General features: G+C 48.1%; 2 protein-coding genes and 1 long non-coding RNA gene across 3 annotated transcripts; 1 reads left to right on the plus strand and 2 right to left on the minus strand.

Annotated features, from left to right (window-relative positions):
* Nucleotides 1-6498: 6498 nt before the first annotated feature.
* On the minus strand, nt 6499-7720 carry LOC125515759. Its single transcript, XR_007287112.1, has 3 exons — nt 7587-7720; nt 7173-7482; nt 6499-6953 (listed from the first exon to the last, which is right to left on the minus strand). It is a non-coding gene; the product is annotated as an uncharacterized LOC125515759 (long non-coding RNA).
* Nucleotides 7721-8361: 641 nt separating this feature from the next.
* LOC125515757 lies at nt 8362-10298 on the plus strand. The gene is made up of 2 exons (XM_048681260.1): nt 8362-9981; nt 10101-10298. Exon 1 carries the CDS (start codon nt 8368-8370, stop codon nt 9244-9246), a length of 879 nt encoding a protein of 292 aa, XP_048537217.1. The 5' UTR covers nt 8362-8367; the 3' UTR covers nt 9247-9981; nt 10101-10298.
* A 667-nt stretch (nt 10299-10965) lies between these two features.
* On the minus strand, nt 10966-14604 carry LOC125515755 (receptor-like protein 2). Its single transcript, XM_048681258.1, has one exon. The coding sequence runs from the start codon at nt 13063-13065 to the stop codon at nt 10966-10968; it is 2100 nt and encodes a 699-aa protein (XP_048537215.1). The 5' UTR covers nt 13066-14604.
* Between the last annotated feature and the right edge of the window lie 24 nt (nt 14605-14628).

Raw genomic sequence — 14628 nt, forward strand, 5'->3', positions numbered from 1 at the left:
TTCTTTTGAATGGCTTTTTCCGCTAACCGGGTTTAGAGCCTTTGAATATGGCATTGACTGCCGTATCTTCAGTATTATCGCTGTTAATGCGGCGCTTATGTTTGTTGCGACGTGACCTGCTATTGCCGTCCTTGGTATCCGAAGTACCATGGTTTTTTGACATATTGTTACTAAAAGTGCAACTATCCCTGGGTGGTTTTGGTAATTCCTAACAACATATAGCTCATTGAGCTAACATTATTCCAAGATTAATATTTCAGGAAAAGCTTAATGAATGGCATGGCATGGATGAGGAAAGTGGATCCCTCAAAATTCTAAGGACAAAAAGTTTGGCTCAAGCTTCAAGATCAAGACTCTACATTTTATATTTTAGTGATCCAAGATCACATTGAGTCTATAGGAAAAGCCAATACTATCAAGGAGGGATGAGGTGTTGCTTAATGGCTTGCTTGCTCAAAGTGCTTAGTGATATGCTCCAAAATCCTCAAGTACTCTCCCCATCCACATATGACCTAAACCAAAAGTCAAACTCGGCCCCACCAATTCTTTCTATCTGGCGCCATCGAGTTTCAAATGTCATAGCCACTGCCACAAACCCTAGGCAAATCGGTCTCACCGATAGGGATCTCGGTCTCACCGAGATGGGATTGTAATCTCTCTGTTTCCCTTCGTAACGTTTCGGTCTTACCGAGATGAGCAATTGGTCCCACCGAGATTGCAATGTAAACTCTCTGTTTCCCTTTTGTAACATTTCGGTCTCACCGAGATGAGCGAATCGGTCCCACCGAGTTTACCTGACCAACTCTCTGGTTAGCTTATTACCAAAATCGGTCCCACCGAGTTTGTGTAATCGGTCACACCGAGATTACTTTATGCCCTAACCCTAACCATATCGATCCTACCGAGTTGCATCTCAGTCCCACCTGAAATCCTAACGGTCACTAGGTTTGCTGAATCGGTCCGACCGAGTTTAACCATTCGGTCCCACCGAGTTTGGCAAATTGTGTGTAACGGTTAGATTCTGTGTGGAGGCTATATATACCCCTCCACCCACTCTTCATTCGTGGAGAGAGCCATCAGAACATACCTAAACTTCCAATACACATTTTCTGAGAGAGAACCACCTACACTTGTGTTGAGGTCAAGATATTCCATTCCAACCATATGAATCTTGATCTCTAGCCTTCCCAAGTTGCTTTCTACTCAAATCTTCTTTCCACCAAATCCAAATCCTGTGAGAGAGAGTTGAGTGTTGGGGAGACTATCATTTGAAGCATAAGAGCAAGGAGTTCATCATCAACACACCATTTGTTACTTCTTGGAGAGTGGTGTCTCCTAGATTGGCTAGGTGTCACTTGGGAGCCTCCGACAAGATTGTGGAGTTAAACCAAGGAGTTTGTAAGGGCAAGGAGATCGCCTACTTCGTGAAGATCTACCGCTAGTGAGGCAAGTCCTTCGTGGGCGACGGCCGTGATGGAATAGACAAGGTTGCTTCTTCGTGGACCCTTCGTGGGTGGAGCCCTCCGTGGACTCGCGCAACCGTTACCCTCCGTGGGTTGAAGTCTCCATCAACGTGGATGTACGATAGCACCACCTATCGGAACCACGACAAAAACATCCATGTCTCCAATTGCGTTTGAATCCTCCAAACCCTTCCCTTTACATTCTTGCAAGTTGCATGCTTTACTTTCCGCTGCTCATATACTCTTTTGCATGCTTGCTTGAATTGTGTGGAGATTGCTTGACTTGTGCTAAGATAGCTAAAATCTACCAAGAACTAAAATTGGGAAAAGGCTAGATTTTTATTTGGTCAAGTAGTCTAATCACCCCCCTCTAGACATACTTTCGATCCTACAGTTACTGCGAGCCAGCCAGCTGTCTTCTCGCGCACAAAAGCGGGTCATGAGTGTCGTAAGGGCTGCCATAGATTTCGGCTTTTCCTGACCAAGGTGCCGGGCTAGCCACTCGTCGCGGATGTTGTGTTTGAAAGCTTCTAGGGCCTCTGCATCCGGACAGTCGACGATTTGATTTTTCTTTGTTAGGAACCGAGTCCAGAATTGCCTGGGCGATTCTTCTGGCTGCTGAATTATGTGGCTCAAGTCATCGGTGTCTGGTGGTCGCACATAAGTGCCCTGAAAGTTGTCAAGGAATGCGGCCTCCAGATCTTCCCAACAGCTAATGGACTCTGCTGGCAGGCTGTTAAGCCAATGCCGCGCTGGTCCTTTGAGCTTTAGTGGGAGGTATTTGATGGCGTGTAAGTCATCACCACGGGCCATGTGGATGTGGAGGAGGTAATCCTCGATCCATACCGCAGGATCTGTTGTGCCGTCGTATGATTCAATATTTACAGGTTTGAAACCTTCTGGGATTTGATGATCCATTACTTCGTCTGTGAAGCATAAGGGGTGTGCGGCGCCTCTGTATTGGGCTATATCGCGACGCAGCTCGAATGGGTCTTGCCCGCTGTGTTCGGCCCGACCGGATTTACTTTTACTGTATCCTGCGTGACGTTTATCGTCTCGCATAGTGGCGCGCCCTCGTGATCCGTAGATCGATCTTGCATGTTTTGCTTTGTCCTCCAATACGCCTCGCAGGTCTGGTGTGTTTCCCCATGCTTTTTTATTTGAATGGCGTCGGGGTGCCGGCTGAGCTTTTGGCTGGAATGCCTCTCTATCACGGCCACGAGGTGGCCGATCAGCCGCGTCATATGCTTCTTCCTCCAGTCGAGGTAGCAACCTGCATTTTGGGTAACTCTTGGAGGGTGCTCGAGTTTATATTCCTCGGCCGTGAGGACTTCAGTCCATCTGTCAGCTAGCAGATCTTGTTTAGCTTGAAGCTGCTGCTGCTTTTTCTTAAGGCTATTTGTTGTGGCCATAAGCCGGCGCTTGAAGCGCTCTTGTTCGACGGGATCCTCTGGCACGGCAAATTCGTCATCGCCGAGGCTTGCCTCGTCTTTGGAGGGGGGCATGTAATTATCATCCTCAGTTTCTCCATCTGCCGCTCTCTCAGGAGGGCTGGCTCCTCCATCCTCCTGCTCTAACTCTTGCTGGAGGGGGTTGTTGTTGTCTTCGGCACTATCTAGAGTGTTATTACCTCCTGTGCCGGTATCACCACTTTTGCTTTGGCGGGACTTAGAGCGGCGCCGCTGACGTCGGCGCTTGGGTTGCTTCTTGGAGGGGTCATCCTCCGCTGTCTCGTCGCCATTGCCTTCTTTGGGTGTATCCACCATGTATATATCGTATGATAAGGTGGCTGTCCAGTGCCCTGCGGGCAGTGGTTCCTCTTCGTCTCCCACATCGTCCTCCATACTGTCGATGTCTTCGGAGTCAAAGTCGAGCATGTCGGTTAACTCATCGACAGTGGCTACTAAGTGGGTGGTGGGTGGGCCGCGAATTTCTTCGTCGTCCGCATCCCAGTCCTGCCAGACATAGTTCGGCCAGGATCCTCCTGACAAGGAGAGAGACCTTAATGAGTTCAGTATATCGCCGAAGGGCGAGTGCTGAAAGATATCCGCGGAGGTAAAATCCATGATCGGCGCTCAATCGGATTCGATAGGAACGGGCGCAGGCGGTTCGGAGTCCGTGGCTGGAGAAAGATCTGGCAGTTTAACAATACGGCTCTCGTGCAAGGTAAGGTCGATGTTCGGCTCGATCGCCGCTGAGGGTAAGGCCTCCGTGGCGGGGTCCATCCACCCGTCCATGGACGGCGCAACTGGCTCCGAATTGAGGGTCGGAGCGGCTGCCGGTGCGATCTCTTGAACACTGTCTGATGGTAGAGCTAAATCGTACTCATCGTGACTGCCTGACGCACAAGGCAGAGGCTCGAATCCGTCGAAGATCAAGTCTCCGCGGACATCGGCCGTGTAGTTTAAGCTTCCAAACCTGACCTGGTGGCCAGGGGCGTAGCTTTCAATCTACTCCAGATGGCCAAGCGAATTGGCCCGCAGTGCAAAGCCGCCGAACACAAAGATCTGTCCGGGGAGGAAAGTCTCACCCTGGACTGCATCGCTATCGATAATAGTAGGAGCCATCAAGCCTAACGGCGACGACACAGAGGAACTCTCAATGAAAGCACCAATGTCGGTGTCAAAACCGGCGGATCTCGGGTAGGGGGTCCCGGACTGTGCGTCTAAGGCGGATGGTAACAGGAGGCAGGGAACATGATGTTTTACCCAGGTTCGGGCCCTCTTGATGGAGGTAAAACCCTACGTCCTGCTTGATTAATATTGATGATATGGGTAGTACAAGAGTAGATCTACCACGAGATCAGAGATGCTATACCCTAGAAGCTAGCCTAAGGTATGATTGTCTGTTGTCCTATGGACTAAAACCCTCCGGTTTATATAGACACCAGAAAGGGCTAGGGTTACACAAGGTCAGTTACAAAGGAGGAGATATACATATCTGTATTGCCTAGCTTGCCTTCCATGCCAAGTAGAGTCCCATCCGGACACGAGACGAAGTCTTCAATCTTGTATCTTCATAGTCTAACAGTCAGGCCGAAAGATATAGTTCGGCTGTCCGGAGACTCCCTAATCCAGGACTCCCTCACCCACATTGCTAGTTGAGTGGGAGTTGGACCTCCTTATAAGGGAGGTTCTTTCCCCACTTGTATGAGCATGAGAACAAGAGGGATATCCACACGCGCTCCTCCTCCGCCGCCCGCCTCGCCACGCCACGCCTCGTCACGACGTGCCGCGGGTTGCGGGAATGAGCCGAGCCAATTTCTAAATTTTTGCCACGCACTACGGGTATACGAAAGGTCACACGGAAGCTGAAAAGATTTTTGCAAAAGTGGAGTTCGAATGCGAACGGTGCAGCCCTTCGGCTGCTGGCTGTTCGCTTCGCCTCCGTCTCTTCGTTTCGCCTCCCGTCGTTGCCCTCTCGCCTCCTTCTCTTGTGCCTATAAAAGGGAGGTCGCTCCTCCCAGAGAGACGCACCAGAACCTCTTCCTCCTCTCGCCACAAGTTCCTGAGCACTGCGTTGCTGCTACGATCTTCCCCATCCCGGCTTGCGGCGTGCACCGCAGGTCGGGACAGTAGGCCTCCGAAACCGCACCTTTTGAGTCCTGTACGGGAGAAGGGTGATAAGGTTTTTGGAGAGCGCTCAGCGCGACTACTGGCTGCTTCATCACGGACGATCCGGTCGCCGACGACTACTTCCCCGACGACGACTTCTTCCCCGACGTCCACGATCTCCTCGACGACATGGAAGGCGAGGACACCGACCCCAAGTCCAGCACTTCCACTGCTGCTATCTCGTACGTGTTCTTACTCTTTCTGTTAGATGTCATGACACAGTTCTTTGCTCTACTTTCCGTCCTACATGTGTTAGGTTCTACTTCATATATGCAATTTCATCTAGTGTCTGTTCTAGATGTGTTTAGTTCAAGTTCATATATACAGATGCTCTTTACCTTCTCTCTGTCCGAACGCTAGATGTGTTTAGTTCAAGTTCATATATGAAATTCTCTTTACCTTCTCTCTGTCCGAACGCATGACTTGTTTTATCTCTACTATATTAGTCATGCTTTATCTAGTATTTCTGTTAATAAAATCATTCGGTAAATTGCTCATATTTCCAACACAAGTGGTGCGGTGATAATGAATTTGAACGCGAGAAAGAAATGATTTTGAGTCATGCCATTTTATGTACGACTAGACGTAGAAATTATGAAGCAGATAGTTTTGCTAAATTTTCTCTGTACCTAGATTTGGTGAGCATGTGTGGCTTGGCTACGCACATGATTCTGTAACAATTCCTTTGACCATTGTTGTCGAATGAAGTGGGATGAGGCTTTCTCAAAAAAAAATGTACCTGATGCAACGAATGGAATAGAGTTACTTACTTGAACACAATCCCCTAAAAAACTTACATTTTTGCAAAAATGAATCAGATCTATTATAAAAATTCATCAGAAATAAAAAAGAACTTATTTGAACACAATGTTTTTCATCTTCCTTCTCTAACAAAAAGAGTTCGTCTTTTGCGGGGCTCACAAATAGTTTGTTTCCCTATTTTGCGAGGGATGAACCAGCAGAGAAAGACAACGTTGGACTACTTAGATTATTACACAGCCAATGGCCCGTGGAAGTGATATATATGTGATCATTGGCGGAGCTATGTGTTGGGAAAATGGGTCATGGCCCGCCCAACACATAGCAAATACAATGTAGGACCGAGAGTAAACTAGGTCATGTGGGTAAAAATAGTTGGCTTCCTTTGTGCCGGCCCATCCAACTTTTCTTGCATAGCTCCGCCACTCTATGTGGTCATGCATGCATTTCTATTATACCATACCATCACTCTAATAGCACAACAAAACATGACCAGCAATGAGTACAAGTGGCACAGAGTGCAGACTCAAAACTCCAGGAAATGATGACAACGAAGGGTGAAATTGTTTCAGGAACAGGACAAAATTATTCAGAATACAATGATCTAGATATATACATAGCCGCTTATATGGCAACCTCATCAGAAAAATGGACATAAAGATCTTCCCATAACCAAGCAGCACATACACTTGTTGGTCAAAACTATCACATATACAACCCATTATTCAACAAACAGGACACAATTATCCAAAATATCATAATTGAAAAAATACAATGATGTAGATTTATGAATAGCTGCTCATATGGCATATCCCAGTCTTAAACTACAAGTATATAGATGGCGCCAAAGTGTACAATTGTTCAAGGAACAGGACAAAAATTATCCAAATTGTTATGAGTCAAACTACAAGTATATAGAGATACGCGTAGCTGCTCAATATGGCATATCACAGTCTCAAAACTCCCCAGAAGGATAAACGGCCCAAAGTTGATTAAAACCACATCATCTTCTACCCATCCATGCCCTCGAATCTCCGGCATCTCGTCTTGTTTCCTGCAGTATGCTCAATATACCTAAAAGCCTCTGCATTTCGGCAGGAGGATGGTATCCAGAGCGCTGCAAATAAAGAGCAATAGCCAGGGTTACTTAATAAACTTTCAACATATACAATGACCACAATACAGCAAAAATGCAATTTACTCTGCTCTCAAGACAAGACAGTAAAAATGCAATTTACTCTGCTCTCAAGACAATACAACAAAAATGCAATTTACTCTGCTCTCAACAGGACAAACAATATGTGGTGATACAAAGAAGGCACAATAATTGCAGTACCGCTAACAAGTGTTTTCTGAAAGCACAAGATGAAGAAACTCTTCTTCCAGAGATCCAATCGGTGACAGAACTTCCCAGGAGGAATTCAATGGCTGGCTGTCATTCATCTGTCTGTCCAAACAAGTTAGTAACTGAGAGAGAATATGTGGGCATGCAACAGGACACTGGATGAATGTCTATCGTAGCACTTCAAATATTGAGTTGTTTTCTGAAGATTCAAGACGATAAACTTCATTCAGAGATACAAGAAGTTGTGGAACTTCCCAGAATTTGTTCCATATGCCAAGGCCACATGGAACATTTGAAACACCTGCAAGCAAAGAAATGGAGGAATTTCATGCTGAGGTAGCTTCAATCTGTAGCTGCTTCTCATGCATTTCATCAAACACTTGACAAACGCACCAATTGCCTTACCTTTGTCCATAGCCACGAGGAATCCCACGAATAGGAAGTAGGCGAGGATGATGCTGATCTCGTCGCGTGCTTGGCTTTGTGAAGGTTGGAGGCTCCATCCGTGGAGCAGTCAGCTGCAGCCGCCGAGGAAGACCAGCGATCAGCGCAGGAGGAAAGCGAGAACCCTGGCCGGCATCTCGCCGCTGCGCTACTTCTGGTCCCTCTCCGGGGCTCTTCCAGCTGCGACTCGTGCGCCGGCGCGGTAGCAGAGGTCCGCGGCCACAAGCCCACAACGGTCGCGATGCCGAGGTAAGGTAAGGATGGCACCCGGCGGCGGGATGCCGGTGCAGACGCGCCACCGCGGGGGACGCCCTGGAGAAGTTCGAGGCGTGGGGTCCAGGCCACCGACGAAGAGGAGGAGAGACCGGATACGGTGCGTCGCTGGTGGCTCCGGCGGTTGGACCACGGGCGGCGGCGGCGGCGGCGGCGGTTACGAGTCGAACTCGGATTGCGTGGTTTCTACGCGACGGGGTTTCGGGGGTCGATCTATATCAGCCGGGCTGCGGGGATAGATCGCACTTTTCCTTCGATCCGACGAGCAAGCCGCCTCCTTGATTGATCACGCGCGACGTTCTCCCGGCGACCTAACAACCCGGCGACGGCGAGCAAAGAATCCGGCGAGCTTCTCTCCTTTTTTTCCGATCATTTGAATTTTAGCATCGCAATTGTTCTAGTATTACTTGTTTTGTCTGTGCAATCACTTGGTCTCTCTGTTCTTTGCTGCGCTCTTTGTTTTGCAGAGATGGCTAGCCATGTCGCTGCGACTCTGCCGCCGCCGTTACCTACCCCGGCGCGCTGCCTCCTCCTGACGCCTCCTCCGGCGGTGTACACGGCTCGTGTAGAGCTGGACACCAAGAAGCAGCAGCCTGGACGTGCCTCTATGAGCCGAAGTTGGATCAGAGACAAGATCGACCTTTCCGGACGTGCTTCCCGGAGCTCCAGCTGGCTCACTGACAAGACGCTCCGCCGTGTCGGGACTTTGAACGGCGGCGTCGAGCGCTTCGGCCGCGGGGAGATGCCGAGGGAGAACTGGAAGAGGCCGGCGAACCGTACGCCATCAGTCGACCGGTGCGAGAAGAAGCTGAGGCCTCCGACCGAGATAGTGGCAGCCTCGGAGGCATCACTCCTCGTCGGCCCGGCGCCGTCAGTCGGCCGGTTCGAGAAGAAGGAGACGCCTATGACTGAGATGGTGGCAGACTCGGTGGTGGCATCCTTCGATGGCCCTGCTCCGTCGATCGACCTGTCGGAGAAGAAAGCAGAGCCTACGACTGAGATGGTGGCAGACTCGGAGGCGACACTCTTTGCTGGTCCTGTGGCGTCGGAGAAGAAGCCGACCCCTCCTACCGTGGTGGCACCCTTCGCTGGCCTCGCTCCGTTGATGGACCGGCCCGAGAAGAAGCCGAAGGCTCTGGCTAAGATGGAGGTGGACTCGGAGGCATCCTTGTTCGCTGGCCCGACATTCATGGTGTCGCCGGACCCGAGCGAGCTGCCCATGCCGACCTTCATCATGTCACCGGACCCGAGCGAGCTGTCCATGCCAACCTTCCTCTATAAGCACAAGGTGGCTAAAGTGTTAGCTAGACTAGTCGCTCCGATGCTCATTGATCAGCAAGAAGATTGAAGCCGCTTTCAGTATGTAGTAGCTAGGTGGAGTATACTGATCAGCAAGATTGAAAGCTGTTTTCAGTATGTAACTAGGTGGACATGATTAATACAATTGCCACCATTTATTCCTGAGGTTGGCACTGATCTTATCTGCGGTGGAATGAAATGATCGTGTTCTGCAAATAAGCTTCAGTCGACACGGCATACTGTGCAAAGTGCAAACAGAGACATTCTCGCAAACACCTTCAGGGCGTGAGTACGACAGGCTCCTTCCAGGGCCAAGCTCTGGGCCAGGCACCTTGGGCCGCGTCGCCATCCTTTGGATGAGCTCCGTCCAACTGCTTCATCGCCTCGGCTGCATATCTGTCTCTCTCCCTCCGGCGGTGCTGCTGACCCGGCGCATCTGTCGCCGCGTTCCTCCCCGCCGCGTCGCCGTACAACCGGCGGCTCTCCCCGTCGCTGCGGCTCCCGGCTCACCCGCAGGCGGCGTCTCACGTCGCCCAGCGGCCAGATCCCCCCCAACGCCGCCGACCGCCGCTCGCCCTCCTCGCCATCTTCAAGCTCTGACCCGTGGCAGTGCACTTCAACCTGGGGCCAACGACCCAGCGGCCTGCGGCAGCGGTGGCTATGGCCGGCTGCTGCTGCTGCTAGGAGCCCGGCCCGCAGCCACAATAGCACGCCGACCAGCCATCATGTCTGTTGAATCAATGTCTCTCACTAACACTGGGAAACCGAATTATGCAAGTGGAAGGTGAATTTTCCACATCTCCTGACACAGCCTTTACGCCATCCCAATACAATTCTATTCATATATGATTCATGCCATGTTGGAAGTAGGAAATGAAGTTTAACATTGTCGAGTCAGCGCAGCTTATTGCAGGAAGAGGAGATACGAAATTTAATATTGTCGAGTCAGCGCAGCAGATTTTGGAAGAGGGGAAGCTCAACCAGGCATTTCTAGCCAACCACAGTACCTTGCTTGACCTGCTTGAAATCCCCCAACTTATGGACATATTTGTTTTGTATTTGAAGTTGATTGATATTTTTATATGACATTTGGTGCTCACATATGCAAAATTTTCAGGTTCCATGGTACATCTGCTGTCACATGATCTTCTTGATGCATATTCACAATCAAAAATAGATTTTGTGCCTACTTGCTTTCTTATGCACCGTGCTGTTAGCTCGTGGGAGAATCAGTAAAAATAATTCTGACATGAAACTGTATATGATTGTTCTGAAATTAGTGGTTCCACGGTGTCTATATATCTAACGTATTTACATTAGCAGTTCAGGAGGATGCTTTTGGGCGATACACCCTACTTATGTAGGAAGAAATGAAGTCAGCCTGCACCAGGGGTGCACTTGACAACAACAGGGACACAAAGTTGGTCTGATTGGCAAGGCTTCTGGTTAGCTCTTTACACATGGTAATTTAAACATCTGAAAATCAAGATTTATTTCTGGTTATCACTAAAGAGAAGTATTCTTGCTAAATCAGCTTTAGCTAGGAGAGAATGGAAAGAAATGTTCTTTACCTAATCAGCTTTAGGCAGGAGAGGCTACAAAGGAGACGAAAAATGGCATTTTTGTCATAAGATATCATTGGAGCGCCTCTTGTGTGCTTTCCCTGTAGATTCCCTTTGCTGGACTGCAGAGTCAAATGTTCTTATTTTCTAAACTCGATATTTACAAATATTAACCATTTGTGAGCAGTGATAACGGTTACATGGTTTTAGCCAAAATGTCTAGCTAAGACTTTCTGATCATATAGGACTCCTACTACAAAGAAAACACAGAAGGCGGTCATAAAGATGATGGCCTCACTACCAATCTGTTTTATGGGGTCAATGGAAACTGAACTTGCTTTTGCCGAACCACAATGGTTTGCAACCATAGAGCCACACAGTTTGGGGTTTCCACCAAAGCTAGAATCCGGAAACGTGCTAAACTGGCCCGCGTTTGGAATAGTGCCTTCCAGGTCATTATTAGAAATGTTGAATCTGGAAAGGAAGTGCAGATTGTTCAATGCAGCTGGAATCTTACCAGTGAGATGATTACCGGACAAGTCGAGCATCTGCAGGTTCGTGAGGTTGCAGATCTGTTCTGGTATCTCTCCAGATAATCTGTTGGAGCTCAAGTTAAGTGAAAATAGTCCTTGTAACTGACCGATCTCCTCCGGAATCATACCAGTGAAATTATTCATGGCTAGATTAAGCTCTTTAGGAAAAGCACTGGGCGTGAGGTATTGCAGAAATTGGTTCTTGTTCCAAACAGGCAGCTCAAAGAATACCTTTGGTGCAGTACTATCTAATTCTAGCATTGGCATCTCCATTAAAGCACTTGGAATTTCCCCTGTAAGGCTGTTGTTTGATATATCTAGAGAGAAGAGAAATTTTAGGCTGCTGATCCATTCAGGTATGGGCCCAGTTAGTTTATTGCCTTGCAAAAATAGCATCCCCAAATTCGGTAGCTTCGATAACCAATCAGGTATTTTTCCAGACAATGAACAATGATTTATATAAAGAACCTGGAGATTCTTGAAACCATCAATGCTGACATCCTCTGGCATGGTCTCATGCAGGAAGTTGAACCCAAGATAAAGGGTGGTGAGGCTCCTGGAACTGCTTAGGATCCGAAGTGTTCTTGTGATATTTGTAAGAGAGTTATTAGCAAGTGATAGGAATGACAGGGACTTCAGATTGCCTATTTCTTCTGACAATTGACCATGGAAAGGATTGTAAGATAGCCGTAGTGCAGTCAGCTTGCTGCAGGAGTATATGCTTTCTGGAACTGTGCCGGTGAAGTTATTGGAAAGAAGATCTAGTTTTTTTAGATTGGGCAGACTTACGAAGTTGACCTTGGTAAGTTCTCCGCTAAATTGGTTTGCCTGGAGGTCAATTGTTACAAGATTTGTGCAGTTGCTTAGAGCTGCTGGCAGCTCCCCTGACATGTTGTTGTGTTCCAAATGCAGCTCCTCCAATCTCTTCACATCACCTATAGACTCTGGAATATTGCCGCTGAGCTCATTCCCCCCAAGATCAAGGGTGACCAGATTTGTGAGCTTGCTGATGCCATCAAGAGCTCCTTCTAACCTATTGTTAGGCAATGAGAGGTGCTCTAACGAGATTACCTTGAAGAGTTCATCTGGAAGTGTACCACTGAGGTTGTTGTAGCCAGCACCAAGCAATTTCAGCGCCGAGCAATTACTGAGCCCTGGAGGGATGTTTCCACTGAGTTGGTTGAAACTGAGCTCAAGCACGGCAAAAGATGGGGCGCTAAAACATGGTGTAGTTGGTATCTGACCAGTAAACCTGTTGCTGCTGGCATTAAGAACGACCAGGCTCTTCATCGCCTCCCATGTTGTGGATGGAAAACTGCCTGTAAACAAGTTGCTTGAGATGTTGAGTACCTGCAGAGGCCGCACAGGGGTTGAAGATGGCAGCTCACCCAGGCCTCCTGTCAGGCGGTTGAAGCTGACATCAAGAACAAGGATGCTGCTGGATGATATTAACTCCAGTGGCAAGCCACCGGACAGCGAGTTCCGGGACAGGTTGAGGCGCAAAAGCCCGGTGAGGTTGCCAAGGAACGGCGAGATGGGCCCCTCGAGGCCTCGAGAAGCCAGTGAAACATCAGTAACCTTCCTATCTTGGTTGCAGGTGATCCCTTCCCATGTGCAGCAGTCAGTGTCGTGCCGCCATGACGCCGTGAGGCCGCCGTTCCACGATAGCACGGTGAGGAGCTGGAGAAGGGAGCTCTTCTCCTGCTCGATGCAAGAGCTGGTGGGAGAGACCAAATAGAGCAGCAGCACCAGAGCCAAGCTAAATGGAGGCATGCTAAAATTCTTGGTGTGCTTGTTGTATGAAATGTAGTGGCTGCACGGTATTGTGGTGAAACTGGCAATGGCCTAATGAAGAAAGAGCGTGCAAACGGAACTGTGTTACAAATTATTCTGTTTGTGACGTACAGAAGCATGACAGCAGACTTTGAAGATTGCAACTGCACTCGTACTCCACTTTAGGATTTTGTGAGAGCTCCGGAGCTACTCAAGTTCTTATTGCTTTGTACAAAAAGTCCACCTCACAGAGTCACAGTTTCCCACTTGGAAGGAGACGATCGTCAGTTGACGGGCATGTGTCTGTGAGCACTTACGTAGAAGCTCATCTCTGATTCTCTTCTTTTGAGTTATAATTATTTGACATCAACCAAAATCTCACTAAGACGACCAAATGGGTGAAGGTGGACTTTAGAAGGAGAAAGAAGGCCTCGAGGAGGGAGAAGAACCCTTTGGACATGGAATGAGAGTGGCTGGAGGCGATTTCAGAGTCAAATAAAGGTAAAGTCAAAATTATTTGCTCCAGCTTATTCTCTCAACTTCAATAGAATGCTGCTGGATTCTCGTGAGGCCGCCATCCCGAGAGAGCCCGGCGAGGAGCTAGAGAAGGGAGATCTTCTCCAGCTCGGTGCAGGAGCTGGTCGCAGAGACCAAAGAGAGCAGCAGCACCAGAGCCAAGCTAAATGAATCCATGTGTTAAAATTCTTAGTGTACTTGTTGTGTGAAAAATAGTGGATGCACGGTGTCGTGGTGAAACTAGCAACGGTCTAGTGAAGAAAGAGCGTGCGAACGGAACTGTCCATTCTGAATATTTTTGTTTGACAGTTTCCTGAAACTGTACATTCCGAAAGCACACTAAACTGCCATTTCCTAAACAAAAAATAAGAGCTGTCCATTCGGATTCTGTCAGTTTTGTTATATATTTTCTGTTTGAAATTTTCGGTGATGTCATTATGACGCGGCCTATTTTTTTTCTTCTGAGCTGCTAATAATATGCAGTGTTAAGTCGAGTGTCGAGTACCGATGTCTCACTGGTAGTCGAGTGGCTAATAATATCTTGTGTCAAGTAGAGTGTCATTGTATTTCAATGGAGTGCATATATGTCATGGATCATTGTACAGGTGACTAATAACATTTCCTATTAAATCAAGCGTCGATGCTATTAAGGTTTGCTGCTACTCGGATGCAATCTTCTCTTACAAATTACTCTGATCATTATGACGTACAAAAACATGACAACAGACTTTGAAGATTACGACTGCACGTGTACCACTTTACGACTTTGTGGAGGTCTCGAATTCTTACTGCTTTGTACAAAAAGTCCACCTCAAATTCTTAGTATTGCTTTGTGCAAAAAGTCCACCCAAGAGAGTCATTGTTCCCCACTTGGAAGGAGATGATCGTCAGCTGAGGGGCATGTCGTTTTCTTTGAAGATTGTGATCTCATCAAAAATTTCATTGTAAAAAGACAAAACAGGTGAAGATGAACTTCAGATAGGGAAAGCAGGTCTCGAGTAGAGAGATGAACCCTTTGCACACTGGCTAAAGGCGATTTTAGTATAA

This window comes from Triticum urartu, chromosome 6 (genome assembly GCF_003073215.2).
Source record: "Triticum urartu cultivar G1812 chromosome 6, Tu2.1, whole genome shotgun sequence".
Taxonomy (NCBI): domain Eukaryota; kingdom Viridiplantae; phylum Streptophyta; class Magnoliopsida; order Poales; family Poaceae; genus Triticum; species Triticum urartu.